Here is an 18702-nt window from a genome sequence, read left to right as displayed (position 1 = left end):
TCGAAGAACTCACGGGGAACGGGCTCATATTCGTCGTACAATGTTGTTCGATGTCCCAGGGGAGTCAAGGGTGCGTTCTCGGCGGTCTCCGTGGGGTCTGAAACCTGACGATCGCGGGTATCGAACTGCTTATTTTTGTTCTCCGTAGCTGATTCAAACGCCGCGGCAGCATCTGGTGGCATTTGATGAGTGTTGATTAGTCGAGACCAAGAACCAATCGTCTCACTCGACCCGGCCGTGAATTTCCGGTCTCCCACGTTAGAGTCTGACATGGTGGCATCGTTGATGTTGTCAGTATCAATGAGGTCAGGGGCGGAAGATGATACCCTCTCCCTCGGAACTCGATCGACTTTCGTTTTTGGAGAAGGCTCACCCCTGGCAGCGCCACATATTGGGCAATGAGTATGCCATGAGGGATTTAAAGTATCCTCACATCCACCATAGGTATTAGGACATTCCCACACGTCCGGTAAGATGTTTGACATGATGACCTCTTGTTCAATCGCGACGAAGTGAATAAGATTGCTATTAGCAGACGATGAAGAAGCGGCAGAAACAACCTGTAGCTCTTGAAGATAGGATGAGAGACGGAAGACTGTGATGGAATCTAAAGATCAAGCGCACACCAGGCTGAAGATTGTCAGATGACTAGGCAGCCACAGCCTTGTCGTCTCGCATGCCATACAGCCTCGCAGGCTTACCTTCCAAATTTAAATCAAAATCGCCATGTCGAAACTCCAAAACTCCTAGAAGTCAGATGGCAACTAAAGATGAATGTTACTATACCTATGTACTGCAGAACTGCAAGGGTGGTGCACAATAGCGTATTGTTGGTGAGCCATCCTACCACTGAAGTTCACCCTCGAGCGGACCTTTGATTTCTTCTGAGATGTCATAGCCTCACCGGGACTTTGTTATCGCTGGTCGCTGAAGGTAGCATTTCGATGCTAACGGTCTGTCCGCGTGTCAGCCGTTGGAGGTAAACCGACCTAGCCACGAGATCGGAAGCCCGCTAGCCGCCTTCGTTCTACCTCGGCTCGATCATCACAAGCTCCAACCGAACGACTCGCCCGCCCAGATCATCAGAGCCGACGACATCTCACTCCTCATCTTACGGACGTATCGGCGTTATTCCTCACGGTTTACTTCGGCTTTTGGACCAGGAACTTTATAACAGCTTCATAAGAGAAGAGAAAGAGCAAGGGCACAGGACATTGGAAATTGGACGAGACCACGCGATCACGAAACAACAATGGCGGAAGCATACCAGAAGGAGTTCTTCAACGTTTCCTTTCCAGCGGAATATGTTGCGCATGTTGAAATCAACAGACCGGAGAAGCTGAATGCTTTCAAAGAGGTGTAAGTACAAACAGCATTTCCTTTGCTTCACGGAAGGTCCGGGTTTATGGGTCCGGAATCCACGCGTATCACGTGTCATCATGAAAGAGAAGGACACGCATTGGTATTGCGATATTATGCCAAAGGTTTTACCTTGAGCATGTTCTACCATCGATATTCAATTCATCCTCGGCGTCTGCGCCATGTCAAACGCAAAATCCCAAACTAACGCCCTCAAGCATGTGGCTAAACCTCTCCACCCTCTTCCGCCAACTCTCCCACGACCCCTCCGTCCGCGCCGTCCTCCTAACCGGCGCCGGCGACCGCGCCTTCACCGCCGGCCTCGACGTACAAGCGGCCTCAGAAGGTGGCGCCTTATCCCCTTCAGCCTCCACCCTGGACTCCGCGCGCAAAGCCAACGCCCTCCGTCGACACATCCTAGAATTCCAATCCTGCATCACCGACATCGAGAAATGCGAGAAACCCGTTATCTGCGTGCTGCACGGCGTGTCCTTCGGTCTAGCGCTGGATATGTCACTAGCGTGTGATATCCGTGTGAGTACGACGACGACGAGGTTTAGTGTGAAGGAGGTGGATATAGGGCTTGCGGCTGATATTGGTACTTTATCGCGTCTGCCTCATTCTGTTGGAAACCTATCCTGGGTTAAGGATATTGCGTTGTCTGCGCGGATCTTTGGGTCGGATGAAGCGCTGCAGCATGGGCTTGTGTCGAAGGTGTACAAGGATAAGCAGGAGGCGGTTACTGAAGCGACCAAATTGGCAACGTTGATTGCGTCAAAGTCACCCGTGGCGGTGCTGGGGACCAAGGAGATTATCAATTACTCCAGGGATAGGCCAATTAGTGAGGGCTTGAACTACACGGCTGTGTGGAATGCGGCTATGTTGCAGACGGCGGATGTCAAGGATGCTATGATGAGTGGGTTGAAGAAGACATCGCCCAAGTTCAGCAAGCTGTAGAAAGGCAATCGCATGTGTGTTGGAAAGATCCTGGGATGCGATTATCATATGAAAGACTTTTATCCCATACCATATCCGAGCAGCGAGACACTTCGTTTGTCGCGGAGGACATCTCAGTGAGCAACCTTAACATTCCATAGCCCACATACGAAAACATAAACCACCACGCATGGCAAGCAACCACTTTTGGACTTGAGAATTTTCATTGACTCTAAGCGCCTGGACGTGGTAATGCCGGAAGAGTCCCAAACCCATCCCGCATGAGCATCAATCATAACCCATGGCATGCTACAGAAGATGTGGAATCGTGATTTTCCCGTTACGCCCCGTTGCACTACCCAACATGCACTACCTTATCCCCTCGCCATGACACCCCAGCAGCGGATACGGTTGTCGGTGTATCCGGCGAACAGGGTCTGGCCGTCGGCGCTCCAGGCCAAGGAGACACACTCGGGCTCCCGGCTCTTCTTGCCAACCTCCATGTACTCAGGCTTGAGCTCGTCAACCTTGGACTTCTTCTCGAGGTCGAAGATGATGATGCTGGAGGCGGTGGCAGCGCACAGCCAGTAGCGGTTGGGGGAGAAGACAAGGGCGTGGATCTCGTCACCGGCGGAGAGAGAGTAGAGGTGCTTGGACTCGTTCAGGTCCCACAGCATGGTGGTTCCGTCCTTACCACCGGAGGCGCAGAGGGAGCCATCGGGCGAGATGGTGACGGTGTTGATGTAACCAGTGTGACCGATGTGGTCGGTCTGGATGCGGCAGGAAGCGAGTTCCCAGACCTGGATATTGTCAGCTTCCCGAATCTCAAGCGGCTTGAAGAAGATCGAGTGAGGAGCGTAAATCAGTACTAGGTGATAATTGTCTCATAGCCGAAGCTCTGAAGTAGCAAATACATAGATATTCATCATATAAACAAGGAAATGGAAGAATTGGTGTAAACGCGGATGTACGCACCTTGACGAGCTTGTCCCAACCAGCAGAGACGATGACGGGGTTCTGGGGGTTGGGGGAGAAGCGGACGCACGAGACCCACTCGGTGTGGCCCTTGTCGGTGATGGTGTACTTGCAGTCACCGAGGGTGTTCCAGAGCTTGATGGTTCGGTCGCGCGATCCGGAGACGATCTGGCGGTTGTCGGCGGAGAAGGAGACGGAGAGAACGTCGTTGGTGTGGCCGACGAAGCGGCGGGTGGTTACACCGGTGGAGAGCTCCCAGAGGCGGAGGGTCTTGTCCCACGATGAGGAAAGAGCGTAGGCGCCGTCAGAGGAGATGACCTGTGCAGCAATTGTCAGCTCAGCCGTCGTCGCTTCCTAGCTAGCCAATTGCCCAATTTTGTGGTGAACGTACACAGTCGGAGACAATGTGGGAGTGACCGTGCAGACTCCTCTTGGGGTAACCGTAGGAGGTCTCGTCGCGGGTCAGGTTCCAGATGATCAGAGTCTTGTCGCGCGATCCGGACAGGAGCATGTTGGGGCTAATCGCGTGTCAGTATTGCGCATTCGTGCATTTTCCCTCTTGCCGCGTATACGCACTTCTCCAGGGAGGTAGCCAGGGAGGTGACCCAGCCGGAGTGGCCCTCGAGGGTGCCACGGAGTACGAGTTGCTCGGCCATGATTGCGATGAGTGGCTTCTGCTTGGGATGGACGTAGGCGCACTCGGGTGTTAATAGTTGTTCGTCGAAGAGCACTGCGCACAAAGGCTGGAGGCTTCAAAATTCCAAGGTTGATAGGCGAACCACTAGCGTCATTTGGGCTTAGCGTGGACCGTCAGCACTGATGCCCTTACTCGACATTTGACCTCACTTGGACATGACATTGTCAAGCCACTAACAAGGTACCTGTAGTGAGTAATACAGCCCTAATGGATAGTACTTTACCGCATGACGCCACTCCACGCGATCTTGGATTCTTAACAACTCACTCTAAAGTCAGGTATAGAGGGGTCAACTTGCTTGCGCGTATCTCACCTGTGCAATTTGTGCCATACTATCGCCTTTATTACATAAGCATTGACGTTGATTTGTCTTCTTAAGCATCTCATCAGTGTATGATTGAAGCTGGGAAAAACAGTTCTACTCGTTCCTTCCCTGACTTCACAACTTTCATCCAAAGCCGACTAACTCCGGTCTCTCAAGTCTTATCTCCGTGCTACTTCCCCACCACCTAGAAGCATGTACAAAAGCATAGGACTGCATACCTCGCATGTGATAGAGATGACCTGATCCTGCTCTTGATCTAACATGATGACTTATATCCACGTACATATAAGAAGAAGGCTCTACCTAACGTGAAATCCTACACCTCCTTCCATTAAGATAACATCCATCTCATACCACTCACATACCACACCATCAACCATTCCTCCAAAATGACCTCCCCCCAAACTCAAATCCTCCTCCTCGGCGCCGGCGAACTAGGAAAAGCCTTCCTCCCTTACCTCTCCGCCCTCCCCGACACCCACATCACAGTCGGCATCCGCTCCCCATCCAAATACACTCACCTACAATCCCCCAACATCTCCCTCACAGCCATCGACCTATCCTCCCCCTCTCTCTCGCTCGCCAAAACCTTCTCCGCATACGACATCCTTATCTCCGCGACAGGCTTCGGCGCCGACCCCAGCACAGTCCTCAAACTCGCTAAGGAAGCCCTATTGGCTGGCAAAATCAGAAAAAAGCAGGGCAAAGGGAAATTTTGGTTCTTTCCCTGGCAGTGGGGGGTTGATTACGATGTCATTGGTGATGGAGAGGGGATGATGCCGTTGTTCGGTGCGCAGCGCGATGTGAGGAATTTGTTGAGGGAGAGGGCTGGAGCGAGTAATGTCAAGTGGACGGTCGTTAGTACGGGGATTTTCATGTCGTTCCTTTTCGAACAGTTTTGGGGGGTCGTGGATAGGAGTAAAGAGGAGGAAGGGAAAGTGGTGGTGAGGTGTTTGAGGGATTGGGACCACAAGGTTACTGTGACGGATGTGAATGATATTGGACGGGTGTTGGCGAGGGTCATAGCGGGGGATGTGGAAGCCGGGGACCGTGTATTGTATATTGCGGGTGATACGATTAGTTACGAGCAGCTGGCTGATCTTGTCAAGCGGGTGAGCGGGAAGCAGGTTGAGCAGGAGACGTGGAGTATTGAGCACTTGAAGAAGGAGCTTGAGTCAGCGCCAGAAGACGGTATCAAGAAGTACAGGCTGGTTTTCGCTAGGGATGGTGTGTGGTGGAGTATGGACAGGACGGTGAATAACGAGCTGAGCGTGGACATGATGGATGTTGAAACGTTTGCCAGAAGTCTATTCAATAGATAGAAGGTGGTCGGGAATTGGAAGCAATGAGCGTGTTGTAAGTTTCGATGTAGATTTCGTAAACCGCATTACGTGTAATTACTGATGAGCTTTTTGGCAAGTAATACTACATGAGCGTGAGCCAAAAGCATCGCGACAGCCTGGGGATGGGACGTACTTGTTCCCGTGTGCCTTCACAGCCGTCTCACTGCTCTCGCTTCCCCTAGCGTATGGCCCCAGCCTGCGCTATACCCTCTTGATCCGTGTCGGGACTATAGCATTCGCGCCTGTAGCTGCTCCACCTCCTTCTCGTCCACCACCCCTCATGGAAACTCCGGGTATATCTTCATCATTCTGCCTCTTCCTCTTCATTCCCACCTCAAGGGCCTCAGCTGCGTAGTTGTCGTGACCAAAGGCAGGTATCATTCCTCCATGTGCACCAGGTCGCTCCTAACGTCCCGGTGGTCCAGGAGGGTATCTGCCAGGAGGACCTCCAGGTGGCATTCCCATACCACCCGGTGGTGGGTACGGCATACCTCCAGGGGGTGAGCCTGCCTGTCCTGGTGGTGGGAAAGGGAAGGGCGGCATTCCTTGAGGTGGACCGCCTCCCATGTGCGGTGGTGGGAAGGGCGGCATACCGCCAGGGCCCGGGGGCATACCGTTTGGCGGAGGGAAGGGTGGCATTCCGTTGGGTGGCATTGGAGCTGTCGCGCTGTCAGTATAAGATCGTGTGGGGTAAATATGCGGCAACTTACGACCTCCACGGCCCATGAAATTTGGAGGCATTCCACCCATGGGTGGCATTCCTGGCGGCGGGAACCCAGGCATACCCATCGGTGGCATTCCCATTGGGGGCATCCCGCCCATAGGTCCGCCAGGGAAGCCTCCAGCCAGGTTCTGTTGGAACAGCGGGTTGGCTTGGCCTTCTGTGTTGTATGCGTCGGTAATACTATTGATGACTTGCTGTGTCTGGTCGCTCGATATCTGCTCGTAGTAGGCCTGGACGTTGCGGAGGTGGTTGCGGCCGTTGTTGTGCGCCTTCCGCACGCTCATACTGTCGTGGGTGAGGTAGACATCGCAGTAGTCGCAGAAGAACTTCGGCATCGTGTATTAAGTGCTCGTCTAGGCGCAGAAATGAAATATTGGGATTGATGGAGTTGGTAGCGAAGTTGCGCGTGGAGTACGGAGCGCGTCGCAAGAGCTAGAACTGGAAGAATCCCGTCGGCGATGGATGCGCCGATGGTCTTGGCAAGCCTCGTCGCCCTTTCACGTGTTCAATCCCAGCGTCTGCACCTTCCACATCACGCATTACACGCCATCTCGGATCGATGCAAACTAATTGCAATTCGAATTGGGCTCTTTACATAAACCCAACGCTCATGTGAGAGATCGCCCTCCACCCATATAGGCTACAAACATCGTCCTTTTGAATCCATCCACGGCTCCCTAAGGGACGCGTGCAACATGCTCTCGTCGATCCTTCCATCACCGTCCTTTATTTAGGATCATGAGCCGAAACCTCAATCTCCACCCTCATAGCATCCTCGCCTAGTTTGACAACGCCAACACACGTCCAGATAGGCTGATGATCCGGCATCCATTTCTTGAAATTTCGCACCATAGCCCCCAAGGCCTCGTTGTCCATAGGGATGTGGTAAGAGTTTACGCGGAACACCTGCGACCAACCCTTCCCACCAGCGGTCTTCAGAGCAAGTTCCACATTTTGGAAAGCTTGGTCGATCTGAGCGTCGATGTCTGCGGGTATGAGTCTGGTCATCGGATCCCATCCACCTACGATCGCAGTCATCAGCGTGCTGAGCTCATGTAAAGTATGGATGTAGAATACCTTGGCCTGCACATTCGATGCGGTCGCCGATACGAACAGACTGGCTGTATCTGGTGTTCTCTCTGGCAGACTCGCCCTTGCCGGGGTACGCGTAGTACTGAAGATGCGACATCTTTTTGCGGCTATATGTGTATAGATTCAATCTTTGGAGATTTCGCACGTATCGTAACATTGTGGTACCGCAGCATTTATAGGTACCAACATTGGCATATGACGCATATAGTAATCACATACAGTCCTGCTGACCAAGCTCGCAGGGAGCTATCGTTAGTTGCTTGGATGGTCCCACGGCTCCTTCTCCGCAATTTCGCTACCACAACACCCACCAAGCAGTCGACGACCTCGCGCAGCCTGATATCGAGAAACCTTTCACAATGCAATAGGTTTATATGATATACGGTTATCAATTGCACAGAATCAGTATTTCGCGCCATGAGGGAGCCCGCTCCTATTAGCACGATCGCTAGCTCAAACAATTTCCAGCACATCAATCGCCATCTGAACGGGCGTTGCTGCGCAAGACCGGTGTATCATAGGCTCTCCCACAAATGCGCTACGATTTGTCAGTATCAGGGGATGGAAGATCAAATCATAACTTACCAGACGCCGCTCAGAGAAGTCGTTCCTAAGCTTCAACCACGCCTCCTGGTCTGTACAATCTGGCTTGCCTTCCGGTACCGATCTGCATGGAGGTTGTTGTTCCGCAATCTGCTTCTCTGTCGCTTTCAACCAAGGCTTCGGCAATGGCCAATCTGAGAAGTGGATGAACTTGGATTCCTCCAACAGTTTTCTTGCATTCCATTCTTCCGACGGCGAACCGAGGTATGCCTCACGCTCGGCATCTTCATGGCCAAACGTCTGAGTCAAAAGAGCGTATCTGCGAGGTGGGATCACTATTGCAGAGTCACCAAACACCTTGTTCAAGATTTCCATATCGTAGTCATGGCCCTCGTGGTTTTCCATCGCGCTCTGTACCCGCTGCCAACTTTCTACTGACGGCTCGATGACTACAAGTAGGGATGACAAGTAAAACCGATCGAGCCAGTATGCGCGAGGCATCGCAACTGGAGATGTGGGGAGGAAGAAAAGTTCATCCATATTCTGCTAATCGTTAGCCAGGGTCGTTGTGTCAAACACCACTATCGTGGTTCGGAGAAAGGGAGTAACCTACATTGAAAAGCGTTCCATCAGAGTCCAAAGCAATGACACGCTTATACTGAGTCTGGTTAAATGCCAACAGCTTCGTATAGCTACTCTGCCAAGTCGTATCATTCTTGTTCTCATAAGTCTGTACCTGGATAGGGCTTAACCTTGCCCCATATCTGTCCCGAGCCCGAGCAAGCAGCTTTCCTTCGTAGTCGGTAGCATCAGCCTCATCTTCGAATACACCACCGGGCACTTCCCATTCCTGCGGGTACAGCATGAGGAGTTCTGCTCTTGTTCCGTGTCGCCTGAGGGCCTCGAATATCATGAGAGAGTTGCACAGATAGCTTGGATCTGTCACGTATTGTACGTATGCGTAGTCTGTCCAAGTTACGTTTTTGCCTATGGCTGCGGGCGGGTACGGCGCGCGGTTCTTTGCGGAAGCATAGTCGGGTTGAGAGCGCTGTTGGGACGCTAGTAGTGTGTAGAGGTTCCTTGCGAAGGCATATGCTAGCAAGAGTGCTACTCCGACGATGAAGATGACGCGAGGCTTACGAGCCGATCGTGCAAAGAAAACTCGCATGGAGAAATTCAGATGCGCTATCCGAATGATGCATGAAGAGAAAGGTTGTGCGGAAGTACTTAACAGAATGACTGGTGTGCAAGAGAGACTTTGGTGTTTGAACAAAGTCTGGCAGACCGAACAAAGGCTGGCGCAAGTGATTTCGCCCTTTCCTCGTACTTGGTGAAAGACTGGAGTCAATGCCTGCGCAGATGCAGGTACACCGTGAAAGTACCACAGTGAGACCGACAGTAGAGAAGCCATATCGCACTGTCTACTTTCGAACCGAGTGAAGAAGAAAACATACTACGAAATAGAACCTTGTGATAAGGCAACAAACTCTAAGACTGAGCTGGTACTGTCCAGCGGTCGAATTTACATTCTTCAGCACGTCCAATGTTGTACACTACCGGAGCATTGACTGTTAGCGACGTACCCGACCGTAACATTTCAATCTTGCGCGAAAAGGGCATGATATCACAAGATTCAACAGTAACATGGTAGGAATGAGTCGTATGCGGTACTTAACGCTGGGTAGAGAGATCGAGTATCGACCTTCACAAGTAACGACGAAGACGTATACTACAAGTCCTAAGTCATACCTGCCAGACTGAGAATCATTGTGAACACCTAGGAAGGCGCAATCCTTCCTTACGCTGTAGAGTTCTTGTTTCGAAATTCTGCCCTTTCGCACGCGGGATCGTTAGTGGAATTATTCGTAGCGTTTCAATCCACGACACGGAGAACTGCCCAGGTGGTGGTTCCCGCCCCACTTTGCACAATGACGCGGATTTTGATCGTCGCGGTACCAGGGGTATGAACTCAGCTCTGCGGGGTAATCTTTCGAGAGTTCCAATATTTGTATGTCAGGGTGGTGTCTTAGCAACGCTTCTAATCAATGGAACATCTGGCTACGATGTGATGAGGACGTCAACATGCTCGAAGATCTTTTCCTTAGCAGATGCGGAGTCGACGACACTGTAATTATCGCTAAATACAGAATCTGAAGGCATAGCAACGGGTTTGGCAACTGCGCAGCCGCGCTGAGTGGTTGGGTATGAACCTTGTACATGCTGTGCTAGTACGGGAAGGGACTCAAGCAGCGAGAGATGTCTGCCGTGCGATAATGCACGACAAAACATGCTTACGCCCAGCAATGCAATGGGCAAGACATATATGATGCGTCGCGAGAGGAGATGCGCATCGCACAGTATTCCCCCTCCTTCAGTGTATTCCGTCGTAGAATGGCGGGTAGCGTTGACGACGGCGGGGCCAGCCCCACGCTGATCAATTACAACAGCCTCGTCGCGATTGGCGTACCAACCGCACTACTGCTGACATACCTCACCCGCGTCGCACTGCAATGGTACCGTCTATCGCACATCCCCGGACCCTTTTGGGCATCAATCTCCACCTACTGGATCATATCGAAATCGCTCAAAGGACAACTGCCTTTCGCGACGAAAGAACTAACCGACAAATATGGCTCGCTGGTACGCGTTAGCCCAACTGACCTGGTCACCAGCGACCCAGACATTGTGCGCCGAACGACAGCAGTGCGATCAGAGTACACACGAGGGCCATGGTACGATGCGATGAAGCTGGAGCCTGGACGCGACAATCTCTTCTCCATGCGCGACGAGGTGGCGCATTTGAAGTTGAGGAATAAGATGGCTCCTGGCTACTCTGGGAAGGAGAATGAGTCTATGGAAGGCACTGTTGATGAACAGGTTGCTGCGTTCATCGATTTGATCGAGAGGAAGTATATTTCCACCGCGACCGAATACCGGCCCATGGATTTAGCGCTCAAAACGCAGTACTTCACCCTGGACGTCATCAGCGCATTGGCATTCGGGAAACCGATGGGTTATCTAAAGCAAGACGTCGATCTCCACGATTACATCAAGATCACCACGACATACGTTCCCGTCATGATGGCGCTTTCGTACGTACCTTGGCTGGCGAATCTGTTACATTCGCGCCTGTTGAGAGGCGTGCTTCCCAAAGAGAGCGACAAGCTCGGCTTCGGGGCTTTCATCAACGTTGCAAGGAAGGCGGTCGCGGAGCGGTTTGCATCCGAGGACTCCAAGCCCAAGTCCGATATGCTCGGATCTTTTATTCGTCATGGTCTTACGCCGGAAGAAGCATCGAGCGAGGCGCTCCTGCAGATTATCGCTGGTAGCGATACTTCGGCGTCTACGATTCGCGCTGTTATGCTTCATACGCTGGCTAATGCGTCTTCTTATAGAAGACTACAAGCGGAGATCGACGACGGCATCGCTGCTGGGACGATTTCCTCGCCTATTACGGATGCTGAGGCGCGACAACTACCGTACCTCCAGGCTACTATCAAAGAGGGCTTGCGCATTCTGCCTCCAGCGAGTGGGTCGAACTTCAAAGCCGTTCCTGCAGGCGGTGATATCCTTGCCGGCAAATTCATCCCCGCAGGCACGCAGATTGGGTCTTCATATCTCAGCATCCAGCACTCTACAGATATCTTCGGCCCAGATGCTGAGCTCTTCAGGCCAGAACGTTGGCTGGACGCTTCGGAAGATCCTGCACGTCTTGCGCACATGGCCAGTACCGTGGACCTAGTCTTCCACTACGGGAAATATAAGTGCTTGGGCCAGAACGTCGCGTTGATGGAATTCAACAAGGTGTTTGTCGAGCTACTGAGGAGGTTCGATTTCTCGATCGTACATCCGCATGAAGCGGCGAAGATATACAATGCCGGGATGTGGATTATGGAGGACTTTTCGGTCAGGGTCACACGACGTGTAGTCTGATTAAGACATGACCAGGGCTGGGTGAGATGCGCTTCTCATTGCCGTAGTGCTGATGCACTTGTTAGGTCTTACGGCGGGTTGCGGCAGATGTCGACATAACGCGGAAGGGAGGGAACCGACATGTCACCGAAAGTATCGGAAGCAAGGTTCATGTCATCAATTTCGGCCTCCGGGTAAACCATGTCTTGTATTGACGCACTTCAAAACCAACGTCCGAACAAATTGAGCAATGTATAGCCTGCTGTGTAACTTGACATTTTAGGTGAATGCGACGAGTCTTACGACTGTAAGACGTAATGAAATTGACCACTACAGGCTCAATGCGCACCTCATAGATGATGACGACTCCATTTCGAGACAATGCATCGCATACCGAAACTGCGGAGTTCAGCGTGGCAGGAACAGGCCCATGTTGAAGAACATCGAGAAGCATGCGCCGCAGTATATACTCGGCTTCCCAAACCCAGCATCACTGCGCCAACCAAAACTGCTAATCGAAGCGTGGCAACGGAAAAAAGAAGGCCTGCACGAACAAGCATATACAGTTCTCGGCTTCTCAGACCTAGATCGCGGAAGACCGCTGATCTCCGCGCGGCGGCAATATTGTTCTGTCGGAGTTGTAAGAACGTACTCGGTTTCCAAAACACCATCTGGGTCGACTACGAATGCTTGCGAGGCGTAGCGCGGGTTACATTGCTGATGAGAGCACAAAAGCATCATATGCTCGATTTGCCACGTGCACGCATCGCGAGCGGTACCAGTACCGATGTTCTCCAGCCCAGCCGTGTGACTTTCCTCGTTGGGGACGCTGCCGCTGGTAGAGACGCTGGTAGGCTCTAGCTAGTGGGTTATGTGTAACCGAACAACAGTCCCATGAGGCTGAGACACGGCCCTATAGTAGCGCGAACATGCGTTCTACACATAGATTGAACGTTTTTCTTCTTTGCTCATGTGGCACATGCCCGTTGCGGCATTGCTTGGGGTTTGCACTGGTGAGTTGTCTGGCGGTGAAAGAAGCATCGCGGCACGCCGGGCTCGCCGTTTCGATTGCTGAAAAGAATCTTACTCGGGATGGGTTTTTTTCGCACGCCTCGCAGGTACTAAGCTCAGCCTTCTTCAGCCCTCGAGCAGTAGTGTTATTGTTTTTCTCGTGTCGGCGCTGGCTAGCGCTGAGTAGCTGGCGGGGTAGACCGTATTCCTCCTTCGCCCTCTCGCACTTTCCAACATCATCACCATGCTGTCTTCGTACTGTGGAATTGGACCTCGTACGACGAGGCATTGGGGCGTCACGATGCGAAGTGGAGCTCGCCACTCGAAATAGACGGCCGATAAGCCTGTGCGCGAGGAGATTGCGATGGGGAGTTTGCGTGATAAGGCGATAGTGGATTGTTCGGGATGCTTTGTGCGAGGTTATTCCCGCATGTGTGTGGAGCGCCTTTATGTGAGGCGCTGGGGGTTGGGTGTTTAGCGACAGGAAGTGCATGCTGGCCGCAGATCCCCCTTTCAAATCACAGCCACTTTGTTTGCAACGGCAACGGCTGCTATCTTGCCGTCGCACAATGGATTGTGGCATTCTAATCTCAGCTGAACGGGCGAAGGGCGATACTAGCAAATCCTTCAGTCGAGATGACGCTGCCGTATTCAATTGACAACTCACCCGCGCGCGCGATGTGACAGTCTGCATGACAGTAGGTATGGCACGCTGGCGGACGCCATGTTGACCGGAGCATTACTAGACATTGCTAGATACCGAGGGCGTTCCTGAGAGCTATATTTGGCTGCACGGCATCTGGAAGCGAAGAGAAAAACACGATGCGCCATCCAATCAAGGCGGCCCTGCATTCCGGCAGCCGGCAGGTCCGCCTCGTGAACGCAGCGTGGGCAGCCCAGGAAAAGCGACAAGCTCCACAGTAGTTCGTTCACGTCAGCGCGCGCTGACAATTTCCGCGCAACTCGGGGTCGGCTCAGGCCCAGGAGCCCACGGCAAGCAGCATTATCCTCGTGTGTAGACTGTCAAGCCCGAGGTTGGCCTGACCTGGGCGCCCGGCCAGCGTTTGATGAGCCACGGCCCAAAAGCAGTATAGCCTCCCACTTATCATTTGTTCCCTCTGCTGTAGCTCGCGCACGCTTACTTACTTTCCAATACTACGTTGCAGGCCTAGGCCGAATTCACGCCCACGGTACATGCGTGCTTCGTATTTCCATGACCGATCATCAGGTGTCGCTGGTGAGACGGCTCGTCAAGCGCACTGCGAATGATCTGCAGTACGAGGCGCGCGCGCTGTGGATAGTCGGGCGGTAAGGCGGAAGATGCAGGTCCCAGGTATAAGGATGACTGGCCGTCCTGCATGTCGGGATCTTTTTGTACAGCTCGCTCAACAATCACACCAAGCAACCGCATTCGCTTTTAGGTTGTCGTCCTTCGCTTTCCTGCTACTGTCAATCGGGATCTTAGTACCTTTTTAATACTTATACCTTAATCATGCGTACCTCAATCTTGTCCGCCACCTTGGCTGTTGTAGCCAGCGTTTCTGCGCTTCCATCGCCTCAGGAACTTCCCCTGACCAAGCTCATCAAGGCCCTACCCCTCAACATCTTCGCCGAGACACCAAAGTTCGTTCAGCCTGTTCCTCTCGCGGATGCCAAGCGGATATTCGAGGAGCACAATGCCACACAACCAGAGGAGCCTGCTGCGCAAAACCAAAACTTCCGCGTTTCTACTCTCGCTGCCGCTGCAACATGCGCCAACCCCCGCGTCCGCGTTGAGTGGGACTCTTACCCCGACAGCAGCAAGCAACAATTCGTGGATGCCATCAAGTGCTTGATGGGCCGCGCTCCCTCAGGCCAGTTCCCCGCAGCCAAGAGCCGGTATGAGGATCTCGTCGCCCTCCACCAGACCCTGACACCCAACGTGCACGGAAACTCCAAATTCTTGCTCTGGCACCGATACTACACCTGGGTCTTCGAGGACATTCTACGCTCAGAATGTGGCTTCAGCCAAACCATGCCCTGGTTCGACGAGACCAAGTACGCCGGTCGCTTTTCGGCATCGTCCATCTTCTCAGCCAAGTGGTTCGGAGGCATTGCCCTCGGCGGGAACTGTGTAACCAATGGCGTAAGTACAACCCCATTGTCCAACACGCCTCCTATAGTCAAGCAACTAACATTCTGCAGGCATTCGCCAACCTTGCCATCAACATTGGCCCCGGTTCAGGCAACACGCCCCATTGCCTTGCCCGCAACGGCGATGCCGCCAAGACCCAATACTGCAACTCCGACTACGTGAACCAATGCAACGCCTACGGCGACTTCGCCGGCATGGCCCAATGCGCAGAGGGCGGCCCCCACGCCTGGGGCCACAACGGTATCGGCGCTGTCATGCAAGACACGTACGGTTCGCCCGCCGACCCCATCTTCTGGCTCCACCACGCTTTCGTCGACCGCAACTTCCGCATCTGGCAGAACGCCAACGGTGCTCGTGTCAACACCATCAACGGCAACGACGCATCTGGCCGCGCCCTTACCCTCGACACCAACATCAACGTCTACGGTATCCGCCCTGATGTCAAGGTCAGGGATGTCCTCGACACCACTGGAACGACGCTGTGCTACAAGTACAACTACTAGAACTTGTTTGGCTTTTGTGCTTAGCGTTGCTTGGGTGGCAGTGCCCGTTTACGCCTTTTCGTGTTCTTAGCGCTTCTGTAAATATTTTATTAGAATGACATGTGTATCCATGAGAACGTCCTGTCGATTGTGAGACTATGTGCGACTGGTACGATTGGGTCGCATGGCCCCTTCATGTAATGAAAGTGGCTGAAACAGGCGATATTGTAACAGTAACGACGGCATGTAAGACACCGACCCCATATCCTCATCTTTGTGGGTTCTGACTGTATCTTACGTGAAGATTATCGCCAAAAGCTACTTGTCTTGTACTGCCTCTTACTGTAAAGCGCCCTAAGAATATACGCGATGTTCTATGCGCGACCCTGACGAACAGTGGCGTGTAGATCTTCAGAGGGAGCCTTTTCTCAAAGCTTATTATAATTAGCTTTTCTGTACTTGATGAATCGCTACTAGGATGCGACTGAGATAGGGGGGAGTTCGCAGTTGTCGATCGCAAAGTGAGCGTTGTGAGCCGTCAGCGGGCACTGCCCTCCACTGACGAGATAGGTCTCAACATCAGCGGCGAGCTCATCGTTCTTGTCCAGTCGCCATCCAAGCACATCTCCGTTTTCACCAAGCGTTCCCGACACAGTCGCACGTTTTAGCGACAAGCACTCAGCTATCTCTTGCAGTACCCCCGGCCATGCGCAATGCCGAATAGACCTCAATGGCACCTCAGGCTTTTGTTCTGATGCGTCGTTTGGGCCCGCCTTCCAGGAAATGTCGCGTAGCCTGAGATCCTTCAACGTGGAGCTGTGTCTGCTCAGAAGTGACATCAAAGTCTCCGGCGTAGCAGAAAACCCACACAACGATAATTTTCGTAATTTAGGCCATGTAGTTTCAGCAGCAAATACGTGGCGAATGCTCGCAAGTGGTGCGGTGGTCTCCGCTTGCCCGTTTTCCAGGCCGATTTTGAGACTTTCGAGCTCTGGTAGACACGCAATGAACATCTCCAGGTTTTCCATCAGTAGTTCCAAAGTCCATTTAGTACTTTGGAAGCGCCAGTCACCGGAGAACCCAAATATCGTGATGTCCAGACTTGTTAAGCAATGCAGTTCACCCGGCTCCCATGAGGTGAAAGCCTGAGGTTGTACTCTGTCCAACTTGAGTTTTCTCAGCGAGGGTTTGCAATACTGCTGTATAGTCCGGAAAGCCTCAACCCCTGGTAGCGCATAGAAAGCGTTGATACCTTCTCCTCTGCGCAACACGGGAGGTACGGGCAAAGCGCGGGGTAGTGCATGCGCCACTTTTCTCACACCTCGGTGGGCCTGCGAGAGCTGGCCATTGACCATGTGTATTGACCGCAAGTTCTGAAAGTTTCCAAGCGCCTCAAACTGGCTCATGCTTTGTCTTGCGATTCTCTCGTCCTTTACTTTGTCACCATACGCCTCCCACTCTCGTCGGTCCTCCGCAAGCTGAGCATATAACGGCTTTTCTAGCTCTTGTGAGTCGCTACGGCGATGTCGGGGCAGGAAAAGACCTGCTGTGAAGTCCCAGTACCATTTCCATTCGTGCATGCCCTCGAGGCGATAAATATGCCATAAATTGTCGTCCCAGAAGATGGTCTTGACACATCTTCGAAGCCGATCATTTGCACTGAGCTTCTGCAGGCGATCAACGCTCGCAGTACTGTAGTGGAAGACAATCGTGTTGAAGAGTTCTTCGGTACCTATCACGCACAACTGTTTGCTTGCGAGCCGATAGTTTGGTAAATCCTCACGGTCGACATATGCTGCGATAAGGCGATGTACCTCTGCGGGAAGGTGTGGTAGTTCCGCATCCATCGTGCTGGATGCGCGTACTAGAGCAGAGCGAGAGCGTTCTGTGACATGTGGAGGGTTGATGTGTGATCAAGGTCGCTAGGCAGACGCGGGGCATAATGGAATGCTGGGCAATCACGCTAACCACGAAAGCACGTGCCCTGACCAGGACGCGTCCCTTCCCGACATCGAAATGCTATCTGCACATACCTAGGTAGGGATGGACAAGATTTAGGATAACGACGGGATACATTTTTCCATAGCACAAAAGATACCGGGCACCGGGTTGATCTATAAGAGAGCGCAGATCCCGCCTTTGTCCACCGCCAACCGAGCTAACCTATCTGGGCAAGGAGAGAGTCCCTTGCTTTCTCTTCCCAACCACCGCCCTCCGCGCACTCAACCACCCCAATCGGCCACGCTGTCGTCAATCATTCACACAATCCATTCTTGCACCAATCTTGGCATCGATGCGAAAATTTGTAGCCATCTTCGGTACAATAGAATGCCGAGTTCCAAGCTCCTGGCCCAGCGTCGCAAAGATCAGTTGGGAACGGCTGGCGCATGCATCCGTGGCAGCTCAGAGCGTCGTGGGCGTATTCCCCTTGACAGTAGCTGTGAAGGAGCGTCTGGTAGTCTTGGCCTGTAGGAGATCAGCCTTGCGATTCTTTGAGAGTATTGAGGAACGAAGAGGAAAGTGCAAAGAGGTGGATTGGGCGAGGTATCGAGAGGGATGATGTACCTTTTCCCCAAACGACTTCGTCGAAGCAATATGTGCGACCGGGTTCGCCATCGCATTCGACTTGGCCTTGAGCGGGGATAGGACCGGTAAGAGCACCTTGTCTTTTACTCAGCCCTTGTGGAGGGGCCGCTGCTGCAAAGACGGCGAGAGAGACGAATGCCAGAAGAAGATTCATGGTGGCGGATTGTATATCGATCGATGGAAGACAACAGCGTATACTAATGGAGAGTAACTGGTAGATGTGTCGATTGAACTCTCAAACGACACATCCGTGGTATATGTACGATACCAGCCGGTTTGACCTAACGAGAGGAGGCATAGGTCAAATGTCAACAACGTCCGGTAACTATCACAGTCTCTCATGTCCGTCTACTCTATCTCGAAACCGACTCTTGTAGCACGAAGACGCTATTCGAGATGAACTTGGTCACACTTGGACTCGATGACAAGCACGTGCGTAACGCTACGCGGACGAATACCATCGCATCACTAGGAACTCATATCCGCATGGTGACTAGTCAAGGAACTTTGAGCCACGACATATATCTGTATCGACCCTGGGTAAAAGAAAGTGCAGGGTGATTGTACTCGGCGGATGATGCTC

At 52.6% G+C, this 18702-nt stretch overlaps 9 protein-coding genes across 9 annotated transcripts; 4 read left to right on the top strand and 5 right to left on the bottom strand.

Annotated features, from left to right (window-relative positions):
• Window positions 1-1252: 1252 nt before the first annotated feature.
• On the top strand, window positions 1253-2316 carry J4E78_006478 (putative secondary metabolism biosynthetic enzyme; the record flags this gene model as incomplete). The annotated part of the gene is made up of 2 exons (XM_049367090.1): window positions 1253-1359; window positions 1578-2316. 2 exons carry the CDS (start codon window positions 1253-1255, stop codon window positions 2314-2316), a joined length of 846 nt encoding a protein of 281 aa, XP_049220837.1.
• Window positions 2317-2669: 353 nt separating this feature from the next.
• On the bottom strand, window positions 2670-3926 carry CPC2 (cross-pathway control WD-repeat protein cpc2; the record flags this gene model as incomplete). The annotated part of the gene is made up of 4 exons (XM_049367089.1): window positions 2670-3095; window positions 3271-3588; window positions 3662-3788; window positions 3847-3926. The coding sequence occupies 4 exons, from the start codon at window positions 3924-3926 to the stop codon at window positions 2670-2672; spliced, it is 951 nt and encodes a 316-aa protein (XP_049220836.1).
• A 755-nt stretch (window positions 3927-4681) lies between these two features.
• Window positions 4682-5614, top strand: J4E78_006476 (uncharacterized protein; the record flags this gene model as incomplete). Its single annotated transcript, XM_049367088.1, has 1 exon — window positions 4682-5614. One exon carries the CDS (start codon window positions 4682-4684, stop codon window positions 5612-5614), a length of 933 nt encoding a protein of 310 aa, XP_049220835.1.
• A 426-nt stretch (window positions 5615-6040) lies between these two features.
• J4E78_006475 (uncharacterized protein) lies at window positions 6041-6694 on the bottom strand (the record flags this gene model as incomplete). The annotated part of the gene is made up of 2 exons (XM_049367087.1): window positions 6041-6294; window positions 6346-6694. The coding sequence occupies 2 exons, from the start codon at window positions 6692-6694 to the stop codon at window positions 6041-6043; spliced, it is 603 nt and encodes a 200-aa protein (XP_049220834.1).
• Window positions 6695-7085: 391 nt separating this feature from the next.
• J4E78_006474 (uncharacterized protein) lies at window positions 7086-7548 on the bottom strand (the record flags this gene model as incomplete). Its single annotated transcript, XM_049367086.1, has 2 exons — window positions 7086-7381; window positions 7437-7548. The coding sequence occupies 2 exons, from the start codon at window positions 7546-7548 to the stop codon at window positions 7086-7088; spliced, it is 408 nt and encodes a 135-aa protein (XP_049220833.1).
• Window positions 7549-7923: 375 nt separating this feature from the next.
• J4E78_006473 (uncharacterized protein) lies at window positions 7924-9162 on the bottom strand (the record flags this gene model as incomplete). The annotated part of the gene is made up of 3 exons (XM_049367085.1): window positions 7924-7989; window positions 8037-8537; window positions 8608-9162. 3 exons carry the CDS (start codon window positions 9160-9162, stop codon window positions 7924-7926), a joined length of 1122 nt encoding a protein of 373 aa, XP_049220832.1.
• A 1223-nt stretch (window positions 9163-10385) lies between these two features.
• On the top strand, window positions 10386-11927 carry J4E78_006472 (uncharacterized protein; the record flags this gene model as incomplete). Its single annotated transcript, XM_049367084.1, has 1 exon — window positions 10386-11927. The coding sequence occupies one exon, from the start codon at window positions 10386-10388 to the stop codon at window positions 11925-11927; it is 1542 nt and encodes a 513-aa protein (XP_049220831.1).
• A 2482-nt stretch (window positions 11928-14409) lies between these two features.
• J4E78_006471 (uncharacterized protein) lies at window positions 14410-15554 on the top strand (the record flags this gene model as incomplete). Its single annotated transcript, XM_049367083.1, has 2 exons — window positions 14410-15042; window positions 15102-15554. 2 exons carry the CDS (start codon window positions 14410-14412, stop codon window positions 15552-15554), a joined length of 1086 nt encoding a protein of 361 aa, XP_049220830.1.
• Window positions 15555-16006: 452 nt separating this feature from the next.
• Window positions 16007-17380, bottom strand: J4E78_006470 (uncharacterized protein; the record flags this gene model as incomplete). Its single annotated transcript, XM_049367082.1, has 1 exon — window positions 16007-17380. One exon carries the CDS (start codon window positions 17378-17380, stop codon window positions 16007-16009), a length of 1374 nt encoding a protein of 457 aa, XP_049220829.1.
• Between the last annotated feature and the right edge of the window lie 1322 nt (window positions 17381-18702).

This window comes from Alternaria triticimaculans (genome assembly GCF_023758025.1).
Source record: "Alternaria triticimaculans strain BMP 0046 chromosome Unknown scaffold_9, whole genome shotgun sequence".
NCBI lineage: Eukaryota > Fungi > Ascomycota > Dothideomycetes > Pleosporales > Pleosporaceae > Alternaria > Alternaria triticimaculans.
This window is presented reverse-complemented; position numbering and strand designations above follow the sequence as displayed.